Source organism: Acipenser ruthenus, chromosome 7, assembly GCF_902713425.1.
Source record: "Acipenser ruthenus chromosome 7, fAciRut3.2 maternal haplotype, whole genome shotgun sequence".
In the NCBI taxonomy this organism is placed as follows: Eukaryota; Metazoa; Chordata; class Actinopteri; order Acipenseriformes; family Acipenseridae; genus Acipenser; species Acipenser ruthenus.
In genome coordinates, this window is record NC_081195.1 from 63,229,964 (window position 1) to 63,244,813 (window position 14,850).

The window sequence follows — 14,850 nt, forward strand, 5'->3', positions numbered from 1 at the left end:
AAGAATAAACACAGATACCTGTAACACTTTATAATGAGTGCTGTTTATTAATCTAAGTACCCACTGATTACCAAGATTTAACGCATCTTTTAGTGAAATCAAGCTCATATTTACATTAGAAATCCAGCTAATGGGTAATGTCATTAACCAGGTAATTGAGAACCGTACGGACAAGTAAAAAGAAATAAATACAGAGATTTATCAATTACAGAGTTTACACAGACTGGTGGACTGTCACCTTAACAAGATCCTACAAATCTCTACAGTATATCATTCTGGCTCAGCAATGTATGAACACTAGCTAGCTACTGTATACATGTACTGTGCATACAGTACTAGTCATAAGTCTGAGCCAACCACCAAAAAGTTCTTTAACTGCCTAGATTGTGAAGAAATGCAAACGTTTCTTCTTTAAAACACTACAAACTTTCCAAAAATATTTAGTAAGCCTTTTTTTTTGTATTTTATCATTCGCAACTAAGGAAAGGAATTAGGAAGGAATTACATTTAGACGCGAAATTGCCAGATTAAGTGGTGTACTAGCCAACTATTTTTGGAGCTTTTCTGAGTTACAGAGATATTTACTGTTCATAATTTAGTAATTCCTGTATCTAATGTAATTTTTTTTAAATGTATAAGGTATTTGTTGGAAATCTGGTAGAAAACAAAATAACTGTATTGACCAGTGAAATAAGAGCTCAAATAACACATTTTCACAAGAGCTTTTTTGTAATATTCCTACACTACAGCTTTCTTTGTGAAGAGCCTTACTTCACTGGTCAATACAATTTTTTCCTTTGCTTTAGTGGTTGCTTAGACATTATTTTCAAAGTTAAAAAAATAAACAACTATATTGTCTGAAATCAATATTGGTTCACATACTTTACTGTTGGTATTTAATCTCAAAATATTGGAAATGTTTCAGTAGTTTGAATAAGTATTCAGTTAACTTGTTCTCTAGAAATTTCTGGAAAAAACTTAATTCAGCACTTCAAAATATGGGTGGTGTTGGTGAGGGATTTAAATGACTACAGTATGCTGAAAGGGACTGTTAATGCACAGAAAAATGACTTATGTAGTCAAACTAATATAACAAATACAATCTAGAGTGTATAAGAATAGCCTTGGATGCTAAATGGGACAAAAAACTGATTTTGCCTCTAATTCCTCTCACAAAACATGACACAAAAATGAATTATACTTATCATGAGGCAAGAATTTCTAAACAGCTTCAGTTGACTCAACACTAATGATAAACACATTTCAGTCATTAAAAGTCTTTAAACCTAAATTTAGAGACTTAATTCTCTAATCCTAGAGGAATAAAATGAACTAACTCACTTGGCAAGCTAATGTAAGAGTTATTTTAAGTGCAGCAAGATGCAGTGGGGGAGTTTGAGAACAACACAAAACAGCACAGCACTGGACTTGATCTTATGGAGCTGGGTGTGCTGGGATACTAGTAGAAGAGAAACATGCATAGCGGTTACTTTTAAACAGTTTACGCCTGGCTTTACCAGCTGTGGTGAGAGTTATCTAACTTTTTTTTCTCATGACAGCTTGTGGTGCGGTAGCGTCACAGCCCAGATGGTATTTGCAGGGAGAGAGGCTCAGACACAGTTAAATGCGCTAATGCGCACTTTATTCACAAAAATAACACAGAAAACAGTAAACAAAATACACTTGACAAAACAAACAACACAAGGGCCAAAACAAAAGGGTTTACAAAAAGTCACAAATGTAAACATTAGACGGGACAGCACAGCACAGAACACAAACACAAACCTCCACCTCTATCACCAACATTAATTCTCTAATTCTTTAAACCCGTGAACACCTATTTTATATACCTGTAATTATTCAATCATGTATTCAATTGTCAGCTCCAGCCACATTCGCACGTGTTTTGACAGGGAGAAATTTAACCCCCTCCCTGCCAACCCAATAGTCCCCACACAAACACACACTGGCAGGGCTTCCACCCTGCCACACTGCTATGTTTACAAAGAGAATAATACATGACTGCAAGGGAGATACAAGACAGTTTCTCACTCCAGGGCTTCTAGTGATGTTAATGAACCAAAGGAACAAAGTCTGATTTATAAACGTCAGCAAAAAACCCAGACAGATAATTAACCCCTCGTGGGCCTTATGAATGTACAATATCATGTTGCTGTAAGCTGCAGCCTCCTATTTATTAACTCTACCGCATACGAAACCAGGTTTTGTTTCAGCCTTTTTTTATTATCAGGTAAATGAGAAGAAAATCTTATTTACAGTGGTTACCTCAGGAGTAGGGCGGGCAATAGAGAATCAGTCTGGGTAAAGGGAATTTAGCCAGGGCAGAGTTTAAGTAATGTCTATGGGATTTCAGCTGCAAAATGCATGGGCAGTACTGTAGTTCAGTGGTGATAGTTAATTTGGTATAGTAATTTGGTTCGGTTTCATTCAAAATGTCAGTATTATGCAGGGCACTGGCTAGTATTTGTGTTTGTTTAACTTATTACTTGAAGTGAATTGGTTCTGCTGTTTCCATTTCTGGTTTACTGTAAAAAGTCTCTTTTTAATGAACTTCCTTCCATCACATTCGAATATACTGGACCTGATGCGAACCATCTGGTGAGAAACATCCTTGAGTTAAATAAATAATTGGAGCGGTGGAGGCATTCAGGATAAATTGTAAATGACTCGTCTCTTCTGTCACAATTAAGGCAAGGACCAACCATCTGCATTATAGCTAAAGTGAAGTATATTTGCTTATTTAGTTTTTTTCCAGGATTGACGAGACGTTAGACATTTTGTTTCACTTGTTTTTCTTTATAATTGATCACATGTCTACATGTTCCCCTGGCAATGGCATATTCATCATTAACTCTTTACGTCCTTATTTCCGTGTCCAGGCTACATAAATCCTTCTACCCTGAGGGTTTTCATCAAGAACTATTCTGGTTTAACATGTGCACCTTATTTCCTTGCCAAATGCTTTCCAATACACAGCAGTAACAAGGTACATTAAGTTTATTATCTTGAAACAACCGTTAACAACAGTATATTGTACCAGGAGGAGATACTTACAGTATTACAATCTGCCTTTAAGCCCGGAGGAAGTCCTTTGACTGTCATGTTTTAGTCCCCCCATCCGTGACCCATAATGTTCAACATTTCCAACAAAACATTTATGTCAGGGTTACTATCAGACTCACCTGGAGACAAGCTACTCCGATTCCCACAGCCCCAATAATCAGAAGGTGATTGGCTAGAAATTGTTCCAGTTTGGTTATACAGCCCCCCTGCAAGGAACAGTGCCACATTACCAAAAACAAATAACCTTTAAGACAGTTTATACAATACTGTAGAATATAATCTTCGGCTGTTTTAAAAGCCAACAGAAACCAGGTTTACATAATGGGTTAATGACACCTATACTGCAGTTTCCCGTTCTGTTTTATGGCGCTTGAACTCATTCTGACTTTCTGAGTAGTCATGGGTTCTGTTCCTACAAATCTGAGCTATTATCTTAATGTCAAGAAAGTCCCATATAATCAAAACTTCGCATCCAAGGTTTTTTCTTTCTGAGAGAAACTTGAGCAGAAACCACTGTCAAGGTCTCCTGTGCACACTTTCCCCTGGGCCTCTCCTCCAGATCACTGTCAGACACACACCAGCGACTAGCTTACCTCCACCTTGTAGATGTTGGACGGATGGTCTCTCTGTCCACACTGAAGTGTTATTGTTTTGCAGCAGCTGTCAGGCACCACTCGATCACCAGCCTCCTGTGAGCTGATGTAAACGCTGTACTGCCAGTCAGACGAGTGGTTGCTGCCACAGCATTTGAACTAGAGTAGAACAGTAAGAACAACAATTAAATAAAGGAATAAACTGGAAGTGGGAGTTTCGGGAACAAAAACAAGAGAACAGCACTGCAAAAACACAGCTGTTTAACAATCCAACTTAATCAGCGAGGACAAATGACGGCAGACATCCTTTTTTTTTTCCAAATTTAATTAGTGATGAATGTAGAGCTTGTGAAATATTGATCTGCTGGCAGGACTGGAGACAGGCGGCCTCATTTCAAAGGGCAGTAAGGCCACAGGCACTAAAGCTTTGCCAGTCTAATCTCATCACTGCTCTGGAGAACTACTGTACCTCTTACAGGGCAGAAGGAGTCTGCTGTCCACAGCCAGTCCTATACAGGTGGTATCTTTCAGCATTGGTTTGAAAGCCTATACAAGACACAATTCTTGGTGTATAACATGCACCTTAAAAGGTCAACATGGTAAGGGAATGAAATATCAGAGTTATCTTAAAGTGACTGTAGCCAACACAGTTTCAGAAATTTAAAGCATCCTTGTGGCCTCAATATAGCTCTCAAGCACACCCACTCTCAAAGTGCAGCCGGCCTTCCAGAGCATAACCGTTAACTGCACTATAACACCTCCACTGGATGTAACAGCTATATACTGTAGGATATATAGTAGGGATGCTTTAAACAAAAAACAGGATGTAATGACTGAAACAGAGAAAGATTTACTGTACAAGTGAAGAAGTAGTTGAATATAGGCCTTAAAATTAACTGTGATATTTCTTATCCATACCAATGAATAATTTATTGTATAAATGCATTTAATATACAACCTACATTTTCATCATGCATTCAATCTGTCTCATCTACTATGTGCACCTGTTTACAATGTAAATGATTTAGTCATGGCAGTAAGTTATTTGTGTGCAAAGCTCACTGGTAATATAGACAAACCGACTTTACCTAGCTGAAAAACAATACAATTTCTGATCACCAATGCATTATCTGTGTGTCTGCATGATGCATTAAAAGGTTCTGCCTGTTAGCCATATAGCTCAACACAGCACAGTCAATGCATGCACTAATACACTGTCTTTAAAGACACTCAGATCATTATAGCAGATTTAAAACAAAAAAACATACCAGGCTTTTAGCTGCATCCATTAGATATAATGGAGCACTTGACAAACAAGTTTGAAAAGCTTTCACCAGGTTTCCAGTGTAGAACACAGCTTTATTCTCAGTGACAATGCAGGCTTTATAGATCTGACTAGGTTTGAGATAACAGAAGGCATTTGATAAGGGTTCACTCTTCCTTATATGTAGTAATACTGGGACAAATATCAGAATATGCAAACAAATATTTGACATGTTGTGACAGACAGCGAATGCATCCTAGTCAACAATCCCCCTTCCGATCTGTGAGGGCGCTGTTTAACAAGAACAGAGTGTTTCGTACTGGTTGGTCTGGCAGTTCATTTCAGGGTCAGTCGGAAGCCAGCCAGCCAGCCAGCCAGGAAGGGGGCGGAGTCACAATGCCCGACGTCATCGCTCTAAAGTGGTACGCGATGTGTCAGTCATGGATTGGAGGAGACGTGACTGAACTAGCTATCGCAGGGGGCTTGACCAAGGGTATAATTGGGGATGTGACGATGTAATCTGTTCCTTTGATGTGGTTACGAGGTTTGACCAAAAAGGAAACAGGCGTAATTAATTATCGTGAGAGTTTCGTGTTTTGTTTGATGTGCTAACTGTTTGTCATTTGTCTTTGTTAGACAGCTAAGCACTAGCCGGGAGCTGTCGCTACAAGCTAGCACCAAACCCGGATTACACTACACCACTGTTTCATGAACTGTTTGTCTTTCACCACACCTGCACAAGAGCACTCACTATCGGGAGAAGTGTCTGTGTTGTGTGTTAAATATTAGTGTCTTATTGTTTCGGGACTGAAACTGAAACCCTTTTGTAGCGCCCGTGCTTATTATTTAAGTGTTGTTGACAGACAACCCAGACAAATAAAGGAGCTGTTTTATTGAACTTCCACGGTCTTGTGTGTGTTATTCCTGAGCACTGCACCAACTACACCTGCACACGGCAAGCCACTGTGCCACACATGTATTTGGATACAAAAATTAGATGTTCATATTCGTTAGAAATGACAAATACCTTGCACTTATTTACCACCTCACCAACAGTTTAAAAAATGAAAAAGAGCTCTGTGTGATATGTGAGCTTAATATATTTAAAAAAAAAACAAAAAAAACACGCACACAGGATCACCGCAGCAGCTCTTATCCTCTATTTAAAAGTTTTAGACAGCAAAAACTAAACAAACCAGATTATGTGCGCGCACGCATAGTGATCTCTATGGAACGCCATCTGGGTCAAAAATGCTGTGTGCTGTTTTAGAGCGAGTCAGAATCTCATGGGACAAAGAAAAGCCAAGCACGTCATTTGAAAAGCCTCGCTTAAACAGTGCCCAACTTGCTGGATATGTTGGGTAGTGATTTTTAAATATTATATATATATATATATCTTGTTGCGACTTTCTGTTATGTGGAATGTAATAAAGGAGAACCAAAACGGTGAGTTTTTTCCCTCTTCATTTTACAATGCCATTTCCATGTTCATTTGCTTCTTCAGCTACAAAAAGGCACAAGTAAACCTCATGTTATTACTTTATGAAAACGTGTCTATGGCCATTGTTTACTGCGAAGAAACGCAAAGAAATGAAAAAAAGTAAAAAAGAATAAATAAAATGCGGTGTCAGCTATTTATTTCAGGAATAAACAAAACAACATTTGACGAACTGTTATTTGGCATCCTTGTTTTGTAGTTAATTCACTGGGGTAAAGTAAGTCCTACACAACATATTATTCTTTACTCCTGGGATATTTTTCTACTTTAACATGTTACATATTGTAACGTCTTCCTGTAAAATAAAGGCACACTCGGGCCACGCCCCCCCCTGCCGCATGTGTTGTCTTGAGCAATATAATGGGTTTTATTACTTTTTGAAAAAACAAATATTTAAATTATGAACGAATATTCAAACATGGAAATCCCGTGTTCGTCCCACGGTTTGTCTTACAATTAAGAAAAAATAACAGATGCTCAATAAGATGAGCTCTATAGTAATACTAAAATAAATGCATTATTACATTTAGACAAATGTTTCCACAAGAAGTCCTTTGCATCAAATTTTATTATATACAAAATTATATTTATTAAAATATAAAAAATGTAAAAATGTATGCACATTTACAAATGTATGCAAGTGTCGCCCACGAAAAATATGCTTTCTTTCTGAGTAACAGCTGTTTCAGCTGCATTCAAGCAATTAGCTCTCAATAGAAAGCTTTGGGAGCTGCTTCAAAAACACACACAAACAGTATAAATATTTTGAATTATTACATTCACCTGTTTACAAATTTTAGAAGCGCTATACTTTATGTGTGTATCATAGGTAACAACCTACAGGAATTCTAACCAGTTACTCTGGCGGCCATCAGAAAGGGTCACGATTCGGAAGCCTTCAGCTTTCCAAAACATCTTAAAGAATTTGAACTTTTTGCATGCAGATTTAGATTTTTGATAGGAAAAACAATCCAGCAGTGTGCTTTACTGAAAAGTTCAACATTTTCAAATCAGATGCAATAGTTAAATACATAAGCATGTAAACTAGTGCACACTACCAAGCTTTCCATTTTGTTACAATTAAATGGTCAAGGTAAACTTTCATGGGCAAGGTTTGTTTTTCGAATCAATTCCTACAAACCAGCAAAATAAAGGAGTTTTGTATTTTCCTCACTGCTACAGAGATATCAATCACTCTTGAATAAAATGCTCCTGATCTCAATTAGCAGATTCGTCTTAAAACAGGTGAGTACAATATTAACTATGATGAGTGCTTCATAAAAATGGAACTTACACATTGCAATGCAGCATGGATATATAATATACTAATAAAAAAATGATTAGACAAGGACATTGTGTATAAATTGAATATGTCATTTTGACAAGCCAGTAAGCAAATGGATGCAAATGACAATATATCCCACATTCATTACACTGCAGCTGAAACTACAATATATATTTTCTTGTTTGCAAAGCCTTCAAAAGGTGCAACTGCAAGGTGGTTTGCATCATCAGGGGTGTTTTCAAACAACAAGTGAGCATCCACTTCAGCACTGTTCCAGGGACAGTATTTATGTTAAAAGCAAATATGTCTGACAACAACAACAACATTATTAATAAAAACATATGTACTGTACAGTACATACCTTGAATTATTAAACCCAATTCTCAATAAATTCCTCTCGAAATGTTTACTCATTGCCAGAATAAAAAAAAACAACTTATGTAAATGCATTACAGGAATAAAGTACATCTTATTTTAAAACAAGACATATTTATCCATGTGGTTCTCACCTCCAGTCTTGGTTTGTGTTTCAACCAGTTGCCTTTTAATGGTTTAGACAGGGGTGAGCCACCTAAGCTATCTAAAGCACACGTGCTGCACCTTTAACTCTTGTGGGGACGGCAAGACTCCCTTACGACACTTTTAGATTTAGATTTTTAAAAAATATATATTTTAGATAAGATCGATTTTTTATTTTGTTAACAAAAAAAACAAACATGTTGAGGCTAAAATATGTTTTATTAATTATGACCAGATTCGGTCCCTTTTTCTGTTGCCTGCCATGCAAAAAGAATGCTTGTGTTCCTGCTGTGCAGTGCTATAAACTGCACTTTTTTTTCCCCTTAAATCGTTTTACAAACACACATCATCAAATTGTTAATATTATTCAACATGGTAACAACATATCGGCTTGGACAGGAAATTGGAAATCTGTACCAGACGGAAGGCTTTTGGCTGAGTAGATCTCTTGAAAATCTCCTTGCACATCTGTGTTTTAAACCAGCCTCCGTTACACATGGCTGGCTACTATATGTGAAAACATTTTAACTTCCCAACAAGGGTTGCTTGCACACATCCGAGTCAGGCCAGGGCTAAGAGAGGCTGGCCTGGTACAGCATCATAGAGCCTGGTACAGTTTCCATGGTAGGGCCATGGCTCTAGCATGGGATGGGTAATCGGTTTCCAGTCTCAGTGAAAGGATAAAAACACAGAGGTCTCCCTTACGTCCTGCTGAAGTCTGTCAATGGCATGTGTGATGTGATTCTTTCCTGGCTGTGCGTAGTTTTCCGTCATGGTGTGGTTGAGATGCTGCTTCAGTTCCTCACTCAGCTGTGCAGTGCACCAAATAGAAGGAAAAAGAAAACATATTTAATAAGCATGTCTTCAAATGATCTTGTATGTAACCCCCCCTCCCCCCATTATGAATGCTAAGTCATTATTATTTGGCCCTGTAGACTGAATGAAATGATCAAGGCTATGTGGTTTATTCAATTTATCTGCCACTGTTTAGTTCACTAAAATATGTCAAGACTGTGTGCTAACCTCCATTTGTATTATTTAAAACATATAAGAAGAATCAGTGTAAAAGCACTGATGTTAAGTTAGTTTGTCTAACTTAACATAGACATCTATTTGATCAACCTAAACACGTCCTGAGTAACCCTTCTCTGGATTATATTGGAGGATTTTACAGCACCGGAGAATCACCCTTGATTGTATCAACTGCGTATACGTCTGAAAAATAAGTTATCAATGCCAAACAGATGGATTTCTTGGTACTGCAAAATGGTCTAATAAATATCCAGCTGTGGCTACCCCTTAGTTGGTTATATATATATATATATATATATATATATATATTATATATATATATATATATATATATATATATATATATATATATATATATATATATATATATATATATATATTATTTACCTGTGCTAGTATTTAAATACCAGCCATTTAGATCATCTGAATGGAATATGTGCAGTCTGATTTAACATATTCAAGTGGGCTGTATGCAAAGGCCCTTGTTTGAAAGAATGGATACTTCTTATGGTACAATTGCAAAACACCAGTAACATAATTCAATTCTTACTCTTTGGTAATAGACATAAGCGAGAACGCCAGCCACTAGCTCAATCAAGAAGATCAGCAGCAGACAGGAAAAATACTGGGAAGAGAGAAGAATTTGAGGTGAGTGACAGCTGAAGGGCGGTACTGTTGAACTGTTTCTGGAGAAGAAGTTGAAAGATAGAATTTCTATGGCAAGGGTGCACCTGTGAAATATAAACTGGGACATGAATGATGTAAATCATCAAAATAGGACCCTTCCATTGCATTTTACATATTTTAACAGAGAGAAATACAGGTAAGTCCATCCAATATCACCGCACACACCTTATTATCAACACATAGAAGTGTTATGGCCAGAACAGAATAGGAGTCAATGGGGACAAGCTTGTGATTATATCAATTCAGTTATTATCACCTGATTACTAGCAATCATATTTTTAAAAGTGATACAACTGATTTCCAACCCAGCTGCTATCACTGTGGGAAATAAAAGCACAACATTAGTAAGTTTACATGCAAGTATATTTCTGTACAGTGACATTTAAAGTAGCACAATACAGAACACGACAATGTGTATGTTCACAGCTTGCTTATGTTTTTAATTTTTATAATGCATTGTGTACACGTTCAGTAAACTGCTTCTTTTTTTTTTTTGTTAGACTAATACATGGCTGTATTCAATAATATTTTGAGTTCCTCAGCAAACAGAGTATATTTGTTATATCAGTCCTTCTGTGTTTTAATGCGTTCTGTTCCAGGTTATTGGTGAACTCCAGATAAAGACTTTTTTTAATTTAGCATTTTATGATCTTTTGGGCATTGCAGCCTACAGCCTAGACGGAATTGCATCAGTATGTTGTTGTATATGTTATAATGCATCTGGATATGAAGAATGTGATTAGAAAGCAAGTTACAGATCATATCATTGATGTGGTAAACTTACTTTGTAATCACCCTGTATATATATATATATATATATATATATATATATATATATATATATATATATATATATCTTTTATATCTACAGTACTTTACTTGGTTACAAAAAATATGCAGCCTAAATAAGACTGGAGAATGTCTAGCCCAGTATTAAACTCGAAAATTCCAAGTGCAACCTAATTAAAAGGTCAAATGTCACCCCCTCTGGTTTCCACTGTGACAATATACCCCTAACCCCTAATTATATTCAAATGTCTGTGAACAGACCGTGATTGGTTGTGTGTGGCTTGGCAGCCCTGGAGAACGTTCTCTGTATGTCCCTCAGTATGTCCTCTATAAGTTGGTGTGGTTAGCAGAGTTCAAAAGTCACATTGTGTAATAAGTAAGAGTGTTTAGGTCCAGCACTAAGGACAAGCTCAAAGCAGCTACAAAACAGGCAAAGGCACATTTAGAGAAAATGATAACAATATGGAACAAACAGAACCAACACCCATTGAAAACACCATAGAATAGTAAAGGAAATGTTTTAAAAAATATATATATATCCAATGAAATTTGAAGATATATAACTGTAAATATGCCATATCCATTTGTCAATGGGGCCCGTTTACCAGACAGGGATACAGTTAGTACAAATACACAGTTACAGAGTGCAGGGATGAATACTTGGGCAGTGTTCCAATTTCTTCCCTGTCTTTGTATTGGATGATTTAATGCAAGTTATTACTTCATATATCATACTACTCGCTTATCAATTCCAAGCATGTAATTCAGTCATTTTCTCTATACTTAGATTATTCAAATGACTGTCACTAAAACCTCTCAAACTGAGGGTGGAAAAAGCTTTAAAAAGGATCATTCACCCCTGTCTGTTTTTCAAGCACAGCAATTTTGTGATTGTGGAGGTGGAGGTATAGCTGCAGAACAACACACTTGATGGACTTTAATAACAGTGGCTCTGATAATTAGGGTTGCTTAAGGGAAGAGATTACAACACCATGCATTATTAACTTGTCACTTTCTGATTATGCTTTGCACGTCTGTTAAGTTTCTTTTTTATCGAAGAATGAGGAGCATGACACTGGTGCCCAGGGGAAATTACCATTGATGAGAAACTAGGTCACAAGTACTGAACCAGAGGAGCTATAAAAACACAGTGGCCTGAACATAGATAGGGCGTGACATTGTGACATTCAATAATCAGAGAAGATGTCAGAGATGTGTGAAAGGATGGCGTTGCTTTTCAAAGTGTACAATTAAATGGGGAAGCTTTGTGAGTTGCCCTGCAGCTTACCCTGTAACAATGTCTGCTAATTTATTGGCTACATTGCTAAATGAAATGTGGCAGCATCCTGTGTGTGGCATCCATTACGTTTCATTTTTGTCTGTGTCTGTCTACACTCTAAATGTTTCACTCAGCTACGCAGCTAGGTGTTAGACTGTTACACAGTGATGGTTTGGTATGTAAGGAGTGCAACAGAATTTTTTATACAAAAATGTAATTACGTATTTTATCATTTTATCAGTAATACAGTACTATACATGTGTATATAGAGTGATACTGAATGATCGTTTCTTTTATTTGCTGCATATCCCAGTAAACCACGAGCCACGATAGGGGCAAGTGGTTTATGTAAGGACATCCTCCTAAGCTGTTATACATCTTATAAATCAAGATTTCACAGAAGTGATCCTCTTTAAGAACAATAAAGAAACAAAGACAGCAATTACTGATTATTTTCATTTCTAAACTTTTACAAAGTTTGCCTTAAACAATTCAGTGTCTGAACCTGCTTGAGGAAACAGACCTACAATGTCCTCCATGTAAATATTAATTAGGTTTATAGAAACAAAACACATTAATATGATGGAGGCCAGTTTCTGTAAACTAGCATTTCAAATGAATCTGTACGTTTCAAGAGTATTTTAAAAAAAAATCCAGTTGTTGCTGCCATTTGTTAAATTCAGTTTTTGGTTAAATAAATAAATAAATAAATAAATAAATAAATAAATAAATAAATACAAAAAATAATAGAAATGTGCAGATGTTTGGGCGAACGGTATACCAATTCAGAGGCTACTGATTTGTTATGACTTTGTGGTCACGCGGAACCATATTTTAAATGCAGTACTTTTCTGGTGTTGGTAATTGCTGTGGATTAGCAACAAAGAGAAACTATGCAATTTTGTATGTCTGTACTTCATCCCACAGGCATACACTCACAGACAGACACACACACAGTAGCATCTGCCCTCCCTGTTCAACAAACAACAAAATGTATAACAAGTGTCAAATAATCAACCGTACATTTTTCCAAAGGGAACAACATTTGGAAATCAAGGACTGTACAGTATGTGAATTTGTGAGCTACTATAATGTTAAAATAATGGCTGTAAATAAGTAATGGAATTCATGAGTTTGTGCCCATTGCATGCACCAAGCTTTTCTTTTAACCCCAGCAATATCCCTGGCAGATCTAAGTGGTCAATTTTCTTCAATATTTTTCAAACCTTTTAAACCATTACAGAACACCTTGCAAAGTTCACAAATGTAATGTTGCAAAACTAGAAATAACAGCGATTGTAGCAAACAAAATAATACTGTTACATATCTGTTAGCGTGGTCTCAAATGGTAACGTGTCAAAGAATTGAGGACAATTTCATTCACCAGGTGAAATGACCAAGAAAGTGCAACACTATGTGAAAGTACAGCTTGCAAACAAGAGATTTCTTTAACCTAGTGAAGTTATATCTTTTTTTTTTTCAAATACATGTTTACTGTACCACGTTTTTCTTTCAAAACATCTGACACCTATATAACAAATGTAAGATTTATGGAATTATTAAGACAGCTAGAACCACTTTAAATAAATTATCTATACTGTGTATTTGTAGTCACATTCTGGTATGACATTATCCACGAGTTAGCTGTGTAGTTTTCATCTGTGGTGTGATCCACAGGGACAGTACTGTGTCCTATAGTTTTTTTTGGAGAAGAACAGTTTCCAAGATATACATTAGCATACCCAATTAGTCATAATAGGGTACTGCAAGACCACCATGATCTAGATTCTCACGGCTTTAAGAATGTGTTAAAGAAGGTTTATATCACGTTTCATCTAATTTATTACGATAATTATGGACAGGTGGATGGAAGGCCAATTATACAGTAGTTTGTATGTCAAATATCTTCATGGAAGAAATCTACATTGAAAATCATGAAACTGAGATTACTTCCTTACTTACATCAGCTAAGTCACAAGTCATAATTTATAAATGTAGGTCATCATGATCAGAACTTGCTATTGAATATCCATACAAGCTTCATCTCAGTTGGATAAGCAGTTCTACGGGAGCATCTCAAAATATTACTGTGACATGCAGACGATTGAGCACCTCTGGGATTTGCATCATCCTATAATAAAGGTGAAAACTTCCTGATGGAATGAAAGCTAAGTAAAACTCGACTTATATTTTGTTTCTGGTCATTTATTTTATTTTTAAACCTCATTAAAATATGCCTTTATATTTTACATCAAAAATGATTCATTGAACAGTGAACAGAACCCATTTTGGATTCTCATCACAGCAGATCTCACAATCTGAGCAAGGTTGAGTGCTCAGGACTTGTATGGTCACCTCCATGTAAAATATGGTAGCTCCTCCTCCTCTGGCTCTTCAGACAGGCAGGCAACCACTCCTAATCCTCTGGCCTTTGAGGATGGTAGCTCCTCCTACTTTGGCCTTTGAGAACAGTAACTCCTCCCCCTTTAGCTTTCAGGGCTCCAGCTCCTCCCCCTCTGGCTTTTCACCCACGTCTCTGTTGCTCTTTCAGCAGCGCTTCGGGTTGGTGCTGATCTTCAGCTGGTTCTGCCTGTGTATCCTGCCAGCCAACTGCTCTGTGCATATCCTGCCTTGACCAGTGATCCCACCGCTGCCATTATATGTAACAGGGGGATGTGTTACGTGCGTTGGTCATCACTGAATAATAATGAGTCAGACAGAGCATTGGGTGTTGACACGCCGCGCAGATTTAATTAACACACGTGCTGCCACTAGGGTACCAGCAATGGTAGCCCTAGTGTCAGATTTAATAAAGAAAAC

At 36.9% G+C, this 14,850-nt stretch overlaps 1 protein-coding gene across 4 annotated transcripts in view; it reads right to left on the reverse strand.

Moving 5' to 3' along the window:
* Positions 1-14,850, reverse strand: part of LOC117414694 (tetraspanin-11-like) — a 48,940-nt gene that overhangs the window by 14,233 nt on the left and 19,857 nt on the right. For 3 of the 4 annotated variants that reach the window (XM_034024458.3, XM_034024459.3, XM_034024460.3), the window contains exons 4-7: positions 9,826-9,900; positions 8,949-9,053; positions 3,678-3,836; positions 3,204-3,290 (exon numbers count right to left, since the gene is read on the reverse strand). In XM_034024458.3, the coding sequence (XP_033880349.1) occupies positions 3,204-3,290; positions 3,678-3,836; positions 8,949-9,053; positions 9,826-9,900 (426 nt within the window). The remainder of the gene's footprint in view (positions 1-3,203; positions 3,291-3,677; positions 3,837-8,948; positions 9,054-9,825; positions 9,901-14,850) is intronic. The other variant, XM_059027558.1, reaches the window with a different exon arrangement.